Source organism: Fragaria vesca, linkage group LG7 (assembly GCF_000184155.1).
Source record: "Fragaria vesca subsp. vesca linkage group LG7, FraVesHawaii_1.0, whole genome shotgun sequence".
NCBI lineage: Eukaryota > Viridiplantae > Streptophyta > Magnoliopsida > Rosales > Rosaceae > Fragaria > Fragaria vesca.
Window position 1 is genome coordinate 16,883,482 of NC_020497.1, and position 20,903 is coordinate 16,904,384.

At 38.4% G+C, this 20,903-nt stretch overlaps 2 protein-coding genes and 1 pseudogene across 3 annotated transcripts in view; 2 read left to right on the forward strand and 1 right to left on the reverse strand.

Moving 5' to 3' along the window:
- LOC101298545 overlaps positions 1–19,604 on the forward strand; it is a 40,631-nt pseudogene extending 21,027 nt beyond the window's left edge. The window contains exons 7-11 of the transcript XR_185270.1: positions 17,526–17,652; positions 17,738–17,866; positions 17,965–18,180; positions 18,382–18,505; positions 19,083–19,604. The product of XR_185270.1 is annotated as a 2-oxoglutarate dehydrogenase, mitochondrial-like (transcript). The remainder of the gene's footprint in view (positions 1–17,525; positions 17,653–17,737; positions 17,867–17,964; positions 18,181–18,381; positions 18,506–19,082) is intronic.
- On the reverse strand, positions 8,521–10,303 carry LOC101298832 (auxin-induced protein 5NG4-like). The gene is made up of 7 exons (XM_004307500.1): positions 10,069–10,303; positions 9,876–9,938; positions 9,670–9,786; positions 9,335–9,572; positions 9,051–9,212; positions 8,798–8,949; positions 8,521–8,693 (listed from the first exon to the last, which is right to left on the reverse strand). The coding sequence occupies exons 1-7, from the start codon at positions 10,266–10,268 to the stop codon at positions 8,573–8,575; spliced, it is 1,053 nt and encodes a 350-aa protein (XP_004307548.1). The 5' UTR covers positions 10,269–10,303; the 3' UTR covers positions 8,521–8,572.
- LOC101299128 (2-oxoglutarate dehydrogenase, mitochondrial-like) lies at positions 15,770–17,495 on the forward strand. The gene is made up of 3 exons (XM_004307501.1): positions 15,770–15,825; positions 16,095–16,994; positions 17,413–17,495. The coding sequence occupies exons 2-3, from the start codon at positions 16,175–16,177 to the stop codon at positions 17,481–17,483; spliced, it is 891 nt and encodes a 296-aa protein (XP_004307549.1). The 5' UTR covers positions 15,770–15,825; positions 16,095–16,174; the 3' UTR covers positions 17,484–17,495.
- Positions 19,605–20,903: the final 1,299 nt, after the last annotated feature.

Below are 20,903 nucleotides of genomic sequence, written 5' to 3' on the forward strand. Positions count from 1 at the left end.
ATATATATATATATATATATATATAGGTTGTTGTCTAATTATAAGCAATTTCCCAGAACAGATTAAAGTGTGAACCAAAGTTGTACATAATTGCATATCACTTCTTTACTTGTGGACACTGAAAATTGGTAACTATTCTATTAACAACTGGGCAGCTGGTTATTTCCAGTTTGATTTTCATCAAACTATATGCAGTTCACGTGGTTTTTTATTTTTAGAAAAGTAAGAGAAAGAACGTCAGTCTCTTCAATATACTCAGGCCAAGATCCAGTCAAAAGGATCTAGATCTGGCATGAGAGTGGGGAGGTAGAGAGGAGCAGTGTAGAGAAAAGGTAGAGAGAAATTAAGTTATTTGTAGAAACTTCGCCGAACATTTTGACCTAACCTAAACACGGCTCCGCCATAGCCACCCTTCTCTTACACTGTCTGGCCACCTCCGGCCATCATTTTTTGTGAGATCACCCAAAAACCACTCCTATCCTTCTCCTCCATCTAACAAATCTCAGAAATCCGACATGCAGCCCAAACCGACAGCAACCGAAGCAGAGAGAGCTTCGAGCTTTCCGACGTTTTCCGGCGCCTCCTTAAATCGAAACTGGTATTCTCGTTTTCATATCATCCTTCTATTTCTTTCTATGTTCATCTTTCTTCGAATACTGGTTAACTGCCAAAAAAAAAAAAACCTTTTCTGCATTTTCCGACCTCACTGTGTTCTCGACTCTAGATACTCTTCTGACTAACGAGGGAATCAAAGGAACTCCGAAGAAGCCTTGGGAGACTTCAGTCACAGTTTGGTGAGGGATTGACTTGGAATTCTGGCGAGGAAGGCCAACAATGTCGTGGAGAGACTTCTGCTCCCTGACATGTTCGCCTGAAAATCACCGAAAATAGTATTTCACTATAGGCCTAGAGCTATTGTGATGTTTTTGAGTTGATGTGTTAAGCTTTATTTTGGAATGTGATGTTTGATTTCAAAGTTTTGTGTTTGTGCATGTCGATTTCTCGACGTTTTGGAGCTCCGCCGAAGTTTTGAAGAATTCCGGTAGGTCCTATCGTCGCTAGTTGCTACTCCTTGTCGTCTTAGCTGCATCTGAAAATTTCAATTCAAACTTATCGCATAATCTAACCACCAGTTGTATATCAAGTAGCCTCATCCCCTTTTTAATCACATTACCTCAATTCAAAAACCATAAAATAAGCATGTTAAATCTCCCAATTCTAAAGTCCGCATAACTAGAAAAGACACTCAATCTTAAAGCTACTCATATCCCCAAATCGAACATGACGGCGTCCACTACCTCAGGCAAAAGCTCCTTAGTGGCAAACTTAAACGGCAAGACATCGCTAGTGCGAACCTAGATATATTGATTCGGAGCGGGAATGGTTGGGCGTAGCAGATCAGAGATCGAAGGTCAACGCTGCCATATATATATATATAGATATATATATATACAGATTTTCTCAGCTGCGGACGTCTGCACCAAAATTTTGGTGCGGATTTCTATTTTTGCACCACTTCCCGATCGAATTTCCTCAAACTTCCTTCTCGACATATCTAGATCATCTTGTGTAGATCATCTCTGCAAAATTTTAGCCAATTTGGTGATTGTTAAGGCCCTCAAAATCGAAAAACAAATCTGATGGACTGAATTTTGTCCGGTTCAAGTATATAACGGAAAAACGCAAGTTTGAGGGCCTTATCACTAAATTGGCTGAAATTTTGCAGAGATGATCTACACAAGATGATCTAGATATGTCTAGAAGGAAGTTTGAGGAAATTCGATCGGGAAGTGGTGCAAAAATGGAAATCCGCACCAAAAACTTTGGTGCGGACGTCCGCAGCCAAGAAGGGCTCTATATATATATATCGTAACGGGGATGAAGATAAGAAAGAAAAAGAAAAAAAAGTGTTTTTTTACCTAATTTAATGACAGTTTCGTAATTATTAAATAAAATGACAGTATTTTCATCATTTCTTGAAAGCAAATGATTTAAGTCTGTTTTATTTTAGAGTGGGCCTGGGTGTGTCCTTATTTATCTAAATCTTTTAGAACATGAGTTTTTTGTTTTTTGAATTGTTTTATGGTAGTTGTATGTCATTTTCTATAATCAAATCAATAGAACTTTGTAATATTTATTACAGGGTAAATATTTAGTAGAAATTACCCCTGCTAAGACATTCCTAAAGTGTTACTCCTAATGTAGCAAACCGTTTATTACATGGGTAAATATATCATAGAAGTTACCCCTACTAAGACATTCCTAAGGTTACTCAAGGAAAAATCAATCTAAAGTTGCTCCTCCAATATCAATATAGAGCCAATATCCTATCAAGAGCAACACTATGATGGTGATAGGATGTGCCAATATGAGGATGTAGAATTCCTGTGAGCCAATATTTGAAGCTGATGAGGGTAGACAACTTTCTCCGATCCCCAGCCCCATCATCTTTTATTGTCAACCCTACTCGAGGAAGGAACCTATGCTCATTCAATATAGCCAATGCGTTGCAGAATAGAAGTGCAGCAACAAACCCTCGCCACAGTGTCCAAAAAGCATTCCAGAAAACCCAAATAAACACCATAATTTGTTCGATCTGCAAGAGAAGTTGAGGGACAGGTCAAGAAGAACCAAAAAGACTATGAATCTAGCTCCATGGATGGAGAATATATACACAAGATTACATCAATGCTATTAGGAAGCTAATTACAATAAAATATTACTTACTATGTTCCTAATAACACACAAAATACACAATCCTAATATTAGGAGGTAAAATTCACGCTAACACATTGGACATTTAGATACTACTGAAACTTTGTACTAATTCCTTAGTAATTACCAGCAAGGGATGAACCGATCATAGGGTAAGAGGAGTGAATTCGTTTCAGGAGACGGGTCAGGAAGGAGTTTTACTGCTGGGATCGAATAAGAGTCTCCGGGTTGCGAGGACCAGCAGTCAACAGATGGAGAGAAAAAGAAAATAAAAAAAAACAAGTAAGGACTCACTAGCTAGGGTTGGAGCGCATGAACGCATCGCATCACCGTCCATTACTTAGATTGCCATATGTCAGCGCATCATCTGTCCACTATTATATTGCCACGGGATGGAACACATCACTCGTGCAATACTAGATTGCCATGTGTCATATAAATTACGCGGCAGATTTTTTTTTAAGGTGACACCTGGCTTGTTTAGGCCCACGCCAATTAGGCTTCCGCCTAGGCCTCCACGTCTTCTAGAGTCAAGTCAATTCCGGCCATTGCAGTAAACCTTGGCCGATGGCGATTCCGGTGACAGAGAGAGGAGTGCTGGGAATACTAATGAAGTGCAGCGCGGTCGGAATGAGAGTTCGAAGTCGGCCATGTTGTACTACAAGTCTACAACCCACAGACGCAAAACACTAGATCATAAACAACATAATCAACAAATATAGATCCAGTACCATGTTCTACATTCATGGCGGCCATTGTGTGATGTGAGGCGATGAGAACGTCAGGAAAAAGGTATTTTCTATGCAGCACTCAGATGGAGAGAGAGAGAGAGACTCGTACTTAGCTCGTATTTGGTGTAGGGTAGTGTGTGCATAGGGTCCTCATGTACTGCATTTTTGGATAGCTAAAATTCTAATCCATGAAAGAGTTTAAGTTTTATTAGAAAACAACAATATTACTCTATCTCTATTATCTTATTTAACAAAATAATTCGATTGTACTTCATTATTTATTCAACTATTTCATATAGATAAATCATGTTGCATATATTATGGAAATTGTCATGCCTTAAGACTTAAAATGCTAACTGGGTTTTCCGGACCGACAATAATAGTTAAATCAGCAAAAATGGTTTGCTAATGACCTTATTCATACATATCGTTTTGGATGCAGAATTGCATAATATATGTCAGCCGTATGATCACATTTTTGTTCAGTATTCGTGGTTCCCAATCATTCCAGTGTTGAGCTTGGCAGTTGCAATATGAACCACTATCATGTACCAATATTCGATTGCGAATTACATAATTTCTGGTCATTGATTCTCAAGAATAAACACTCTATCTTCCAAAGTCTTCACCGCAAGAAATGGCAGTAAGAGTCGACGTTACTGCATACAGATTTCATTGGTAGGCTCTTCCCTAGCTTGATTGGTTCTGAACCTTTTTTTTTTTTTGATGAAGCACTTGAATTAGGCTAGGGCATATGCGTGTAAAGCCCAAAAACCCTATGTAGCTAGTATGTACAACTGTACAAATCATATAAGTAAATCTCATTGGTTAATTTTTGTCCTTATCTATGAGATCACTGACCTAATACCACACCCACAAAAATCTCTACTCTTTTCTCCTCCTCTCTCTCTCACCTCGATCTAGAAACGAATTGGATTCGGCTACTCAGCCTTGAACCTTAGTTGGTGCTCTCTCCTGATAATCAGCAGTTGTCGAAATTTCTGGTCTCTGAAAATGTCGGTGCTCCCTACTAATTATCAGCCTTGAACCTTCTAGTGTTCTCAAGATGTCGGTGCTCTCTGAAAATGTCGAAATTTCTAGATCCACGCAGGTCCAACACTGCTCACGGGAACAGTGAAAACACTATACACTTGAACAACGCCGACCCCGACACAAAATAGTATATTGTATAATTGAATTGAGGGTTTCCTTGAATTAATAGAATCTGATTGTTCTAAAACTTGCTAAATACAAACGGCAAAAAGGTGATATGTCTCCATGCCATAATTAATTAAGGCACATTTCCAGTAGTGGTATTGATTGAAAGTATTACCTTCTAATATCCTAAAACAAAAATAATATGAAAAGGATGAATAAAACCAACAATCTCTGAAGCATTATAATGATGGAACTCAAATGAAAAATCTGAACTGCTAGTGGAAGAATTGGCAATTGGCAACTAGGTTTTGATCACATTTTGGGAATGATGGGTAAATTGAGAAACCTGACTAAATTGTCAGTTACAGAACATGATCTAAGAAAGTATATACTTATGTACATGTACATGCACACTATCTTATTATATAAGTGATCATTTTGTTTGGATTTCTCTAATTCGGGAACAAAGGTAAGAATTATCTTAAGTACTGAGAAATATCTGAGACAAAGAAGCCATAATTGTACCCTTAAATAAATGATCAGTTTGGATTGATATAAATGTTAAAGCTTAACACTTTCATAAACTTGATTTGTGCATGCAGTGAAGTGATGATCAGAATTGACGCTGCAAAAATAGTATTTGTTCTTGAATTTACTTCATTTCAGTTGTCAGATATTCAGTTATAATCCCAAAAAAATACTAAGTAGAAACCTTGGCCGAGGAGATGACCTGCAGACCCTAAATTTCTCATACATGAGCCTACTGAAACTTCGATAAGGATTTTATAAATAGGAGTATAGAACTTCCAACTTAAGAGAAATTTCCTCTATTTTTAAGCGGGAAAAAAAGAAAGAAAACATAACATGAAAGAGGAGAACAAAAGGAAGAAGAAAAAAACTGAGAGCATAGCTTATCCTACCTTTGCTCCTCCTTCTGGAAATTTGCTTCAGAATTAGCTTAGCTAACTCTATTACGTTTTCCTGTAAAACAACAACAACAAAATTAATAATTGGTCATTTGAGACCACAGAACAATTATTTTGCTTGCACATAGCTAGATATAACCAACATGGCAACAGATATATAGCCTAAGTAGCTAGCTTTCCTCATTAGGTTTTCTCACAATACCCTCCACCCTCTCTAGCTAAAAATGAATTCTATGACTGCAGTTCTTGTGATTGCAGTCAGTTTTGTTCAGGCCATGTATGCAGGCTTGACCATCATCTCAATCCTTGCATTAAGGCAGGGGATGAGCCACTACACGTTTGTGGTGTATCGTATGGCCATTGCCACTGCCTTAGCAAGTCCATTAGCATGGTACCTAGAGAGAGACATTCTAGGCCTCCAATGACCATCAAGGTCATGGCAAAGATCATGATGCTGAGCATGTTTGAGTAAGTGTTTCTTTCTTTTGATTTCAACTATTTTTTCCCCATGTTTCAGTAACATGTTTCTGATCCATTATTTTTTTAAACTCGGCAGCCCTGTAAAGGACCAGAACTTGTACTATGTGGGCATGAAGAACTCCAATGCCACATTTACATCGGCCATGTGCAACATGCTTCCAGTGTTTGGATTCGTCATGGCTTGGATTTTCAGGTATACTCACACTCCACCCAACTCAATCCTACTCGAAACTCTTACTCACCAACTGTTTTTTTTTTTACTGCAGGCTGGAGAACGTGGAGTATAGAAGTCCAAGAGGATTGGCCAAGGTTCTAGGAACTTTGGTTACTGTGGTAGGAGCAATCCTCCTTACCATGGTTAAGGGGTCTTCCCTCAACTTGCCATGGGCGAAGAACCATGAGAACAATCATTCCTCACAGCACACAGAAGTCAAGGGTCCTCTCTTCCTTACTCTAGCCTGCTTCTGCTGGTCGTGTTTTATGATTCTACAAGTAAGTGTATGAAACTCTTAAATCAATTTTAGTTTTTATTGGATATCGATCTATTATCGGTTATTGAAACATGGATCTGATTTACACAAATGTAGGCCAATGTAATCAAAACCTACCCATGCAAGCTCTCTCTCACCGCTTTGATTTGCTTCTTGGGTATGGTAGAAGGGGCAATGGTGGCTGCTGTGGTTGAAAGGGGAAATTCAATAGCTTGGTCCATACACATGGATTACAAGCTGCTAGCAATTGTTTATGGAGTGAGGAATATATTTTAATGGTCTTTACTTCTTATGCTACACTTCATAAGTTTTTTAATTGAGTTTGACATAATTTGCAGGCTGTTCTATCTGGAGTTGCATATTATGTCATGGGACTGGTTGTGAAGAAGAAGGGACCAGTTTTTTACTCGGCCTTTAACCCCCTGGCCACACTGATTGTGGCGATTTTGGGGTCATTTGTTCTGGCAGAACAATTGTATACTGGGAGGTATGAATTTTTTCATGCTCCTATGTATATAACTATATGGTTTCAATTCTAGTTGTTTTACTGTGGTAATTATTCAATGTCCTCTACTATGTAATTTACATATATTTTTTACACTAGTATTGGGAGGCCTCTATATATCTTGTCCTTTGGGGAAAAGGAAGAGATCAGCCTCCCTCATACTCAAAGGATGTCATCAATGTGGAAAAACCAACCGGAATTTCAGCAATAGACGATCCCAAAGTTTGAGTAGAGTTCTTTTAGCAAGATGATAAAGATTCTACGTACATTATCAGCTTTGGTTGGACTATCTTTGTCTGCTTAAAAAATTCTAAGCTATTATAAGCTCTATATTTATGTACCTATTCATTGATTTTCAATGACCAATATATGTTGACATGATTCAGATATCGAGGTGGCCAAAATACTAGATTTCATTGAGATGACTTAGATATGAACAGATGAGAAATTCACACCATGACATAAAAACAAGTACATAGATATAATGTTTATATGCTTTCCATTTATGTGTATAATCACTAACTACAACCACATTTTCACTCGAGTCAAGACTATTTTTATGAATGCCTGAATTAATGTCTAAAAAAAGAATCTAACATTGATGTTGTTTGGACCTGACATGACAAGAAATCTGGTGGGGCAACTGTAGCTAGGACTAGTCGGGGCAAGATGATTGCAGCAAACTACAGACTCTCCTATTCTTCCTCAGTGTTAGAGGCTGAAGTGGGTGCAAGTTTACTTGAAGAGAAGCTGGCTAAAGCAATGAAGATTGATAACATACTTGAGACGACCAGTCTCACACTGAGGAGGTTCATGGAGATTGAAAAGTTGAGAATTTCATCTCCATTAGCCACAGAATTCGAACTTGGGCAGTTGAGACTTGAGAGGTCTTCTATGGTGGCCCGTTATGTTTCCCGGACTATTTTGGCAGGGATGTTGGATGACAATCTCTCACAATTACAGAAAGACGTATCAGACGCTCTCGCTCGTTTGTTAGCAGAAGACAAAGCCTGAATGCCTGTCAGTAGTAACACATGGTCCATTACCCTTCATCTGCATTGATGTTCACCATTGCTCCACTTCTCTAATCAATCTGTGGCATATTCTGCATTTCTGTTCATTTGCATATCAGCTGCTTAGTTTTTCTTAATTTGGCAGCAATATGTATTGTTGTAAACTCGATCAAGTGGTATAACTTTTTTACTATTTTATCTATGTTATCCTGGTTGATAAGAAAGAGTCCATCAGATTGTTTTGTTTAAACTATTGAGACGAGAAATATCCAATTGTATCAAGTTAACAACCACTTATATTTTTGCAATAACAATTTCCTTCCTCTGTTTGTTGTAATGATCATATGTAGACTTTGTTTTTGCTTCTTAAAACAGTGAAAATTCGAGTACAACTCAACTTATATGAGTTATATCTAACATACGTTTTGGTTGCATATAGTTCCTTACATAGTGAAAATTCAAATGCTTCCGCAAGTTATACTAACATCAGTGGCCACAAACATTTCATCTCTAGTCAGTAACTCAACATACATCATCTCATTTTTTAGGATTGTTAAACTGTTGTAGCTACTTTATCGTCAGCTGCTTCTGAATCTGTTTGTGAATGATGATCCTTACTTTTACCCCAGAGAACCATATACAGGCCAATTATTATAACCATTGCTCCCATTACCCTGCAGTGATGTACAGATTCAAAAACAATATCTATGTTATCCTTTGAATTAATAACTCTAAGATATTCCAAGTCCGTAAGATTTATTAAGAGATCAGTGCAAACCTTCCCAAGTACAGTATTTCGGACAAGGCGATGGAGCTCAAAATGGCTACAATGACCATGCTTAGGGGATTGAATGCAGTCACAAAAACAGGTCCTCTTTCCTTCATTACAATCCCCTGAATATAATAAGCCACTCCGGAACATATTACTCCCTACAATACCAAAAACAAATCCAGTCCTTAAATATAGTTGTGTTATATATAGCCTTAAAAAACTGCAATTAATAACCAGAAAACTTGCATAGAAATCTTACACCATAAACAGCAGGTAACAACTTATAATCCAAATGTATGGCCCAAGCTGCAGTGTTATGCCATTCGATAGCTACAGCAGCCACAGTTCCTTCCAACGTACCCATCAAACATATCCAAGCTGTTAGGGAGAGTTCAGCAGGGTACACTTTTAGAGTAACTGCCTACGAAAACATGGATCAGTAGCTCAATCATTACAATGATCCTCGAGTCTGTAAAACATATATAGAGCAAGATTATATATATGTACACATAAAAAAAATAATTGGGAAGGGTTGTTCAGTACTTGAAGAATCATGAAACTAGCCCAGCAGAAACATCCAGCAGTGATCATGAGAGCACCCTTTATGGGATCTTGGCTAGCTGTGGAACCTGTATATTGATGATGGCTAGTGCTTCTTGTCCATGGAAGAGTCAACATGGGTCCATTGACTAGAGTCATAAGCATAGCTCCTCCCACAGTCACTATGGTTCCCAATATCTTTGCCTGGCTGTGCAGTTTTCTAATATTAACCATCTCAAGCCTACAAGAGGGAAACCAGAACTCAAATCAAGTCACTAATGATTCCACATTTTTAGAACATAGTGATAATAAATGAATGAGCTAGTAGAAATCAATACCTGAAAATCCAAGCCATGATGAATGCAAAGGCAGGAAGAACATTGCACATAGCAGTTGTAAATGTTGCTGTTGTCAGCTTCATCCCCGTGTAGAACAAGTTCCCGTCGATTACAGGTCTGATAGTTATTAATCAAAAAGACAACTTGATTAGTACTAACTAGATTCAAACATAAAAAGGAAACAGCAACATAAAACATAAGCTTACTCTAATAGGCCAAGTAACAGAATCTTCACAAAGACTGAAAGGGTCATCTTTGGCCTTAATTTCCTGCATGATCATGAACTCATTGGATTAAGTTCTTCTTATCATCTCAACATGTCAATTACAAAGTAAAAATAAATATAAAACATAAGTAAGAGAAACTAAGGAGGGGAAAGCAGAAATGATACGTACGTACCTATCAAAGACAAGGGCAAAAGGAGCTATGAAAACAAAGGCAACAGCATTCCTATAGACAACTAATACATGTTGGCTCATCCCTTGGTTTAGAGCAAACTTTGTTATTATGGACATTCCGGCAAACCCAAATTGCAAGAAAATCACAGCCACAAATGGCTTTGCTTGTGTGAGCATCTGAGAAACTGACTCCTTAGGCATACTTGACTATTCTTCTTGTTACTCTATAACACTTGCTTAGTTTCTCTGTTTGGATACCTCTGGTTATTGTGAGAAAATTAAACAAGGGCAATGCACTTACTTATAGGCATAGTAAGCTTGTAAAGTAAGTAGAAATCTTGAATATTCTATGGACTCCACTAGCCACTAAGTAAGTGATGAGCTAGCTGAAATTCCAATCCGCAAAGAAAGAACCCATTACGCCAATTTAAGCAGCATCAAAACCGGAAAGTAATTTATCCGGATCAATATCAACTATTATGAGCTAGTATGATTCATATCTGACTAGGAGTAAAGTCACTGCACAATAGCCATTCAGTCAATTTTCCAAATGGTAGCTTAAAATTCATTACATCATACTGATATATGTATCTATACAAAGAAATATAAGTTTTGAGTAAATTAAAGGAGGAGGAGAACTTTTGTTTCTTTATATTTTTCGGTGTATACATTTGATGGTGATCTTATTGCAGGCTTTTGTTCATTCACAATTTTGTTATGCACATTGAGTTAATTAATCATTTATCTTTTATAGAATCACTTTCTTTCAAGAAAACTATATGTATCATCCTTTCCATGGTCGATTTTTTACATTCTGTCCATTTTGGGAAAGACAAGTAACCCATGGGAAACAAATTACTTTCATTTAGAAACAAAAGAGTTTGTCTTTGTATTCAAAATTTCAAATACACATGTATACATTGCAAAAATCCTATATTTGCTCTTACAAGATATAATCTGTATTTGAGTTCTTTATTCAATTATAGTTATGCTCCCTTTTATGTATATCGGGAACCTAGAGTTATAGATTGTATATATGCATGCATGTAGATCGAGAATATTAGTTGGTCACGAAATTGAGCACAATCTATCATTCAAACTCCATTTCATTATCAATTTGCAAAGATGGAGAAACGAATCCCATGATCATTATTAACACATGCATGGACTTTTATATGAAATATGTTCTGATTCTCCTGATCTAGGGTACATATATACGTCATCCACACTTGACATGTTTTAGAGAGACTTCGTGTCTCAGAGGCTAATCGAATCCGGCAATTCATCGCCTCAACTTTACGTGATTGCATATACGTAATCTGAAGTTTAAGTTTATAATTCTCTTAACCTCGCAAAATTATATTGAAAACGTAGAGGTTAATTATATATAGCTAGGAGAAACTGATTGGTTGACTTGATTAATTAGATAATTGAGGTTTTGAGTCCAAGTATTTTATAAATAGAAGTTCCACTGCTTGCAAAAATTTAGATCTTCTGCAAGGAATTAGTGGCTCTAGATTAAAGTGTAGAAGGGTGATTAAATATTAATTAACAAGTTTTTCATGTTTATGCTGATTAGTTACTTCAAAATGCCATCCCTCTCATCCTTCCACGTTAGAATTTTTCGTGTTCATTTCGATTACTGATTCGGTATGTAGGGTACCAAACTAATTTTCAGTTATTAAGAACCACTAATATTGTATATACTAAATGAACCAATGTCTCATTGCACACAGTTAAGTTGTATTGGAAATTCTCAAGTGCCTTTCAATTATTATGCTTAAAAAACTAGCTAATCCATGTCATGCAGCATATTAGATCCTGCTCTAACTTTGATTAGCTAACTTTAAAGATTTAATTAATTCCTAACTGAGAAACTAATCTAGTTTCTGAAGCAACCCTAGCATAGTTTTGATTGCTCATGCTCACAGTTTACGAATTCGGCCAACCTGAGATTTTTGGAGAACACCTGGGGGTACAATCATCTTTGTCGTACTAGGAAAACCTGAAAGGTTGCTCTTGCCCTATATATACGATTCTTGTGGAATCCTAGCCTTCTACTCAAAAAGAGAGAAATGTTTCAAGTTGAAATCACTATTTAACATGGTAGTGTACGTAGTGCGCACCCAAATTAAATTATTTGCCAACTCCACTAGTAGTTGCCGGAATAGAATGCATGGATGTATTGCACTATGTCCAATCGATGGATACAGTTTTTTCTCTCTGATGAAATTAATCTGTTTCAATTCGTTAATCAGTTTCTTAGTCGTGCTTGACGTCCTTGTTATAAGTTATAACCTTCACAGTTAGATATGGAAGGCATGGCGTACAGTACTGTCATGGTCAAATAGAAACTTAGCTTACTAATGAAGAGCTTCTAATGCAGGCTTAGTACGTATGAATGTGTTTTACGAATGAATAGGATTGTAACCTGGGGAGGGAAGCCGCCTCCAGTCACCACAACAAAAGGAAAGCACGATGGCTTTTGGAAGGGTTGTGAAAGAGAGAGCAGAGACCGAAGCCGCCGGCCGCCGCATAGTGTTGTTGTTATCTATAATCATTTTATTTGAACTTTTCTTAATTTCATTTTTTAAGACCACAACATCAAACTGAGGCTCGATCGTGTACCACACTACCCCTAAACACTTGATATGTAGAAATTACGCATGCTCTAGCTTTCTCTTTTGGTTTGAATTTTAATTTGTTGTGGCCGACTCTTGGCCGGGCTGAAGAGAAATCGTTTTACATTTGAACTCCCTGGAGGTAAGATAGGATATATAAGCCCAGCTGGATAGCATGGCACTGATGGCAGCATGCATGTCTATAAAAGTACGAGACCTGCTACGTACGTACCGGTTCAGACAGTTTCATGTTTTGTCAGAGCAAGCAACAATGTTGAAGATTGGAGTCCTGAGTTGGTCCTTAGGTTGAACAAAAAAGAGACCAACTCAGGACCTAATTATCAACGAAGGTAATTAGGTTGAACAAACAAGCTAGCTATAATAATAACAAAGAAGATCCTTTCTATTGATGAATAGACAAATCCCCCGAGTATAACTTGGAATTGGCATTTCGGGTCGTGAGAAGCTTTCCCTGCCTGGCCTAGAAGGCTAGCTAGAATCATAATTTCTTCGTAGATTAACTAACAAATTAACTACAAAAGGAACATTAAGAAGTTATCTTACCATGATCGATTTTATGCATCTTCGCCGGGGCTGGTTTTATTGATCAAATAATCCATAATATGGATCTTTGCGCGCGGTAGACAACATATACACATATAGCATCGAAAGAAATTTTATCCAATTTTCTAAGATATATATACTGCTGAATCCATGCATGTGGAGACCGGAAGACATACAACTTAGAAACTTGGTTGAATCCATGAATGCCATGTTTTTTGTTTTGGAAGAATGTCAGACTTCCGCTCTAATTCTCAATTCTCCATATAATAAGTACCTATGTCGACATAGCTAGGGTTTGCATCTAGAATCGGCTAAGACCTCAAATTGAGAATGAGGAATCGTTAATGCCCAAAAATATGGTTGTATTTCCCATTATTCATTACTTCTGATTTGGACTGCCCTAACCAAATATCAACCATCCTCGATAGCCTTCCCGCGAGATCTAGTAAATCATGTTGATAAATCTTTCATTTTGTTAAGGCTGTAGGCATTTGTGGAGGGGATCTCTGATCCCGGAACTTTATGCTTCAATCTTAATCCTCTATTAGAGTTTTCTTTATTGATCGTAGCTGATGATGTGCAAACTCCTCCAAAAGCAAAAAAGCTTTCATGGAAACTATTTGCTCGATCTGCAAAACAGATAACAATATCTTGATGAAGACTCGACCAATCCTTTTGAGCCGCCGTAGCCACGATTGACGTCCTTCTTCTTTCTTTGATAATAACTAATTTTATGGGAGACTGATCGGTCTCACTTGAAGATGTAAATTCTAATGGAGCAAACCCGGCCTAGCCCTTAAGATAGTTAGATATTGCATGTAGCATGCGAGAGAGAATCGAGTTCTAGTGAGAGAGCAGGCTAGGTTAGGGTTTATCTATTTCCGTGTTCTTTACTTGTTTATGGTTAGGATTTCTCTTCTAAATGAAATTGGGGACAGGATGTCGAGAGAGGTACGTTTAGTCACCGGCATGCTGTACTTCATGACCAGTTGGTGAAGCAGAGATTGCAGATTTTGATTCCAGGGGCATTTTCAAAGTCATTAGTCCTATGCCATCCAAAGTGGAAACCCTTTATTTCCACAAACTGCACTCTCAAATGTTGGACATTACTCCTCTTATCTGTCATGGTTTCGGCCTCAAAGTCTCAAACACTCGAATCAGTTGAATGAACACGAAAATGGAGGCAGGTAGTCTGAGGCTAGTAAGCTGCACAAGTCAGCTAGCTGTGTTGCTTGTCTTGATGTAGACAGATAATCAGGCTTGCTTCTTTGTCAAGAAAAAGCTTAGGTGCTTCCTTTGCCTAATCTAAATGATATCATACAGTATAGCACGTCTATTTTCAATCCATTATAATGATCATATAGCTCATATTCAAAAACAGATCATTTTAACAATAGAAGGAATAGTTCAGTCGCTGACTACTACCATGTTCTTTAATTTTTATTTCCCACTCCATCATCCACATTTCCACATTATATTACTGAGATCTAAACCTGTGACATTTATAATGTAAATTCATAAATTAAGTTATTGAATTTTGTGGGGATTTAGTCATTTGCTTCTTCCAGAATGTTATCTCAGCTTGAAAAGTCCAAGTTCGGCCAACTTGATCAACAGAGAAAAAGAAAAACCTTCCTTTCTCCTCCCTAATGTTACGGAGAAGCAGCTTTAGAAAAGGCAAACTAGAAGAAGAAAGGAACAATTAGCCAGAAATCCAAAAGACGAAGAAAGAATAAATTTTGGGCCCGCCCTCTTAATCCAACTTTGGTGAAGAATCAGAACAACAAGATTTCTTTTTTACAGTAATTAAAACAAGATTTTCATGAGGATTTTTACTTGGGTTCTATGGAAGCTGACCTATCACGATTGAACAAAAAGGAAAACATTTGGAAAGATGAAATTTATCATTCAACTCACAACCTCTGACTTAGTTTCACAAGACCAAGTTTCACTATATCAAACTGCAGTAGTGTTCACTTGGTCAGTAATTAATCAAAAGATTCATGGTCAGTCACCCGTTAGATTTACATCTAAAGGTCGAAAACAAAACAACTCAACTTAAAAATAATTCAACGATGACTGACTATGAATCTCTTAATCAATTTGGTCAATTACTAGTGACTAAATGAACACTACTGTATCAAACAGAACTAGATGATTTTTGGTTCTTATGGTTATTCTATGTCGTTTGATTTAAATCAAATGACTATCGTACTTTTGTTTCGATTACCGATCTGTTTCTATCTGCATAGATTTACTTACTCAAATTAGGCCTCTATGGTATTTGTTTGCATTAATTATTGTATCCTTGAATGGAAATGAATCGACAGAATCCGAAATGGGCATTTTAGCCAACCCATCCACAGTAAAATATTGAAAAGTACTCAACTGAGATATCGTTTTCAGACAATTGACCAGAACAAAATACATAAAGGAAGGAAAGAAAAGAAAAATTAGATTGGGTATAGAAGCTTCACACAAATCACCGACCCACCTCCTTCGCCCCCATATAAACCGATTATTAGGGTTCCCGTCTCTTCTTTCTCTCTCTTCGCCATCAGTCTTACCTTCAGGTACTACTCCTAATCCTTCATCGATTTCCAGCTCTCTTTTTTCGCTATTCCTTTATTCCTGCAACAGTTTCGTTTTATCTGATTTCGAATCGATTTCAAAGCTCATATAGATCAGTTTTTGTAGTTGTTTCTATCATCGTTTGGGAATTGAAGTATGTGATCTCATTTTTCACTGTGATTCTGTGTTCACTCTAAGTTCATAAGCTTAGAATCTGTGTTACTGTGTATGTGCTACGAGTTTTTACTTTTGTGATTGTTAATTTGTACAGGTTTTTGGTTATGATTCAGTTTTGACAATCAGGAAGTGAAATTTTGTGGTTTTGTTTGGTTAAATTTGCGGTAGGTAGCTATGAGGTGGTTTAGAGCAGGGGCTGGTGTGGCAAAGCTTGCCGTTAGGAGGTCGTTATCGACTAGCGGATCCTACAATGTGACAAGGAGTGTTGTTCCGGCGCAGAATCGGTACTTGCACACCACAATATGCAAGTCCAAGGCGGAGGCTGCGCCGGTTCCTAGGCCGGTGCCGCTTTCTAGGCTTACTGATAGTTTTTTGGATGGGACCAGCAGTGTGTATTTGGAAGGACTTCAGAGGGCCTGGGAAGCTGACCCCAATAGCGTTGATGAGTCGTGGGATAATTTCTTTAGGAACTTTGTGGGGCAGGCCTCTACGTCGCCTGGGATTTCGGGGCAGACTATTCAGGAGAGTATGAGACTGTTGCTGCTTGTGAGGGCTTACCAGGTTAATGGTCATATGAAGGCTAAACTAGATCCTTTGGGCTTGGAGCAGAGGGATATCCCCGATGATTTGGACCCTGCGCTATATGGGTTCACTGAGGCTGATCTTGACAGGGAGTTCTTTTTGGGGGTTTGGAGGATGGCTGGGTTTCTTTCTGAGAATCGTCCAGTGCAGACCCTTAGGTCCATATTGACTCGGCTTGAGCAGGCCTATTGTGGGAGCATTGGGTATGAGTATATGCATATTGCTGATAGAAACAAATGTAACTGGTTGAGGGATAAGATTGAGACCCCTACGACGATGCAGTATAACCGGCAGCGCCGTGAGGTTATTCTTGACAGGCTTATTTGGAGTACACAGTTTGAGAACTTCTTGGCTACTAAGTGGACAACAGCAAAGAGGTTCGGGCTTGAAGGTTGTGAAACTCTCATTCCTGGTATGAAGGAGATGTTTGATAGGGCAGCAGATCGTGGGGTTTGAGAGCAAATGACTATCGTATAATTTGAATATGAGCTATATGATCATTATAATGGGTTGAAGTAAGAATCAACATTTGAATATGATTTGTTAACCCAAGAAGTAATGATTTATGGGCCAGGAAAGCTTCATTGAATCTCTATTCCAGTGTACAACATTCTATTATAACCTTTACAGTTCAATTTGTACTAGTGTAAACCATATCTCCCTTGATTTCTAGAATATATGCCTGTTGTGTGACAAAACTTGGGTCTAAATCAATTTGGCCTCTAGGCATGAGAGATTTTGGATGGCTCGGTGAAAATATAGTGGACCCAACTATTATCCCTTCCTACTAAGCATGTCTCTGCTATAGCTGATTCTGATGTTGTATGCAGCTCACTGTCGGAGTTTGGTGTTCTTGGATTTGAATTGGGTTACTCGATGGAGAATCCAAATGCATTGGTGATTTGGGAAGCTCAATTTGGTGATTTTGCAAATGGGGCTCAAGTTATCAGTTTTTGAGTAGCGGGGAGTCAAAGTGGCTTCGCAAAACTGGGCTTGTTTTACTGCTTCCACATGGTTATGATGGTCAGGGACCTGAACATTCTAGTGCACGATTGGAGCGCTTTCTTCAGGTAGTCCAAATACCTCACTATTTTGTCTTTGGTTGAAAATTTTGTTCAGCATTTGCTAATCAAGTTTACACTAATGGCATGACAGATGAGTGATGACAATCCTTATGTCATACCTGAGATGGATCCTACACTTTGGAAGCAAATTCAGGAATGCAATTGGCAGGTTGTGAATGTGACCACTCCTGCTAATTATTTCCATGTCCTTTGTCGTCAGGTGAGTAAAACTATATTGGTTTTGTTCATTGTTCAGCATTGTGTTTCTGCATGCATGTTCTTATGCCCTCCTTCTTTTCTCTTTGGCTCATTAAATAGATAAACAGGGAGTTCCACAAGCCTCTTGTTGTGATGGCTCCTAAAAACTTACTTCGGCACAAGGACTGCAAATCAAATTTATCTGAGTTTGATGATGTTCAAGGCCACCCAGGTTTTGACAAGCATTGAACCTGATTTAAGCGCCTCATTAAGGATCAAAATGACCACTCTGATCTGGAGGAGTGTATTAGAAGGCTTGTTATTTGCTCTGGGAAGGTATTATGTTCCTTCATTTCTCCGTGCATAAAGAAATCGATAGGCATTCTTTTTAGCAAAATAAACAAAAGGGGTCGATAAACTCATAAACAGACGTATGAACTATACCAACCAACAAAAGTACACATTCTACCTTAGCCACGGAATGCTCTATTATATTGTGTGGGCTGGTGTGCATTCTAAGTTTTTTTCTGGATTCAGATTTACTATGAGATTGATGAGGAGCGAAGAAAGGCCAATGCAAAGGACGTTGCAATATGTAGAGTGGAACAGCTTTGCCCCTTCCCATATGACCTCATCCAGTGAGAGGTGAAGCGATATTCAAGTAAGTACTTAGACCTGCATTTTAAAAGCAACTACCACTGTTAGCCAAGTTCTTTGTTCGTTGTGTATATACTAGCCATCTTCTCCATTGATTTCATTTTATACGACCTTTTTCGAATTGAAGTAGAACTTATTCCATTCAAGTAGTTACATCGTATTCTTTATCTAGTAACCTTTCCAATTTGTGAAAATACACCTACCATGTGTGCAAGGGGGATGTACTGTGAGGCATGCCGTGTCTGTTTTTAAATTAAAGTAGCTTGTGCTTTGTTTCTCAAATCCTATTGTGCCGTGTGTGATTATTGAAATTACCAATTATTCTAGCCTAGATAGAAGTCATAGAACTGTGGATACAGTAGTTGAATGGTATGAGGATTTAGAAAAGGTTATAGAGTAGTCATTCATTTACTCTAAATGCAGACACAAGCAGGGGTATAAATGTATTCACCAGGAAGTTGGTTTTTCCAATTCGTTCTGTGTTTGAAAGAAAATTACAAGTTATGGTTTGATTGGGTTAGTGTTGTGTTCATGGAGCTGATATGATGTTATTAACAAATATTGTTGTCTGATTCCTTCAGATGCTGAGATAGTTTGGTGCCAGGAAGAGCCAATGAACATGGTTGCCTACAACTGCATTGCACCTCGCGTACGCACTGCCATGAAGTTGTTGAGCAGAGGAACTATCGATGACATCAAATACATTGGCCGTGCTCCATCTGCTGCCACAGCCACCGGTTTCTATCAATTTCACCTCAAGGAACAAGCAGACATTGTGCATAAATCAGTGCAGCCGGAGCCAATCGATTAAATTGATTTAAGCAAGGGCCTAACTGTTGAAAATCATACAATGATGTACTTGCTTAGATTATTGTATGAAATGTCCTGAATCTGTTGATTCAAAACAATTGCTTTTGATATATTTGGAGGATCTAGCCACCATGGTATCCCATGCATGCAAGTTAAATGCTGCTTTGTAAGAACACTGGCTTGGTAACTTTGAATTGCTTTTCTTTTGTTTATTTATTTATTTACACTCTCAGAGAATCTGATTTTGAGTACATTGTATCAGAAATGTTTGAAATGGAAAAAAAGTTCCAGTCTCCATGCCTTGACCGTTTTTGGTCCCTGTTCTTCAAATCATCCCATATGAGGTCCAGGCATTCTTCAATTTTGCTGACAAAGTAATCCATTTTCATTTGTGCTCCATCATTGTAAGCATTGAAAACTGGCCTCCATTGCATTACGCCGATTTCTATGCTGTATACCTTTTCCTCCGTATCTCTCAACTCTTCCACCACAGACATCAACTTTTCTCCTGCCAGGATTGAAGTCTTCGGCATTTTGTTCAATGTCAGTAGAGACTCGGTCTCCGTAACTGCAGAGCTACTCTTCTCAATTAGGTCCCGCAATGCTTCGGTGAAAATTAGATCATGTAGCTCAGGGATTATACCCTCTGTTTTGTTCTCCAAAATGTGACGGTTTGCAACATTAAGCAGATTACTCACTCTCCGACTGAAAATGTTGGTTTCCTTTGCAGCTTCGGCTCGAACTCTTTTATCAAACGCTTCCCAGAGTGTTATCAATTCCTTCCCGTGAGCCATGAGATAGAAGATTTCACCGATCACTGTGGAAAGCCTTTTGCCGACCACCACCCCCATTGATCCTAATGCCTCCAGCATGGCAGCTCCACCCTTTCCCTCCCTAATGCAGTCAAGAACACTCATCCCTTCTCCGATGTATAGCCCACTCAACATCTTTCTGAGTTCATCAGCTAAACTCATTCCAGGTCCTGCTTCTTCTCCAATCATTTCCCCACACCTTTTCCTTTTTGTCGCCACCGGAGCAGCAGTCCTCACATTCTTCTTTTCACAAGCAAGATTAGCATGTAAACGGAGCTCCTCTAACTCACTTTCGGCATGCATTCTTGCTTCCTGAACCTTTTTCGTGGCTGAGAGCAATGCCATGGGTTGCAATTTGGGTGTCATTGCAAGTGATTTTAACAACTCGTCTGCCCTTTTTAGGTATAGGTTGAGATAATCCATTCTGCTTCTTCTATCCATCTCTGCCAACTGATTCAAGCACAGAAGGAAAGACAACAAGACTTTTAGCACAGAACAGTGGAAGTGCCTTGATCAAACGCTCCTTTCTTACAGAAACAAACCCCAAACCACCGAAGAGCTTGATCAAGAAAGAATCCCAGAACTTGAGCTTTGATCAAAAGAAACCACGGGCTTGTTACAGACTTGTTGCCCAGAACAGAGGAAGCGCCTTGATCAAGAAACGCTCGTTTCTCACCGAAACAAACCCTGAACCACCGAAGAGCTTGATCAAGAAAGAAGCCCAGAACCTGAGCTTTGATAAAAAAAAACGTACCCAGAACTCAGACGAAGGAACTTGAT

Bases quoted from the DNA above. Each gene is read 5' to 3' on its own strand.
- LOC101298832 (XM_004307500.1), bottom strand. From the start codon at position 10,268: ATGCCTAAGGAGTCAGTTTCTCAGATGCTCACACAAGCAAAGCCATTT. The intron at 9,573-9,669 runs GTATTGATTTCT...TCCCTCTTGTAG, and splicing joins ATCATGGCTTGGATTTTCAG to GCTTGAGATGGTTAATATTA. The intron at 9,213-9,334 runs GTACTGAACAAC...ATGTTTTCGTAG, and splicing joins CTAGTTTCATGATTCTTCAA to GCAGTTACTCTAAAAGTGTA.
- LOC101299128 (XM_004307501.1), top strand. From the start codon at position 16,175: ATGAGGTGGTTTAGAGCAGGGGCTGGTGTGGCAAAGCTTGCCGTTAGG. The intron at 16,995-17,412 runs GTATGAAGGAGA...TGTTGTATGCAG, and splicing joins TTGTGAAACTCTCATTCCTG to CTCACTGTCGGAGTTTGGTG.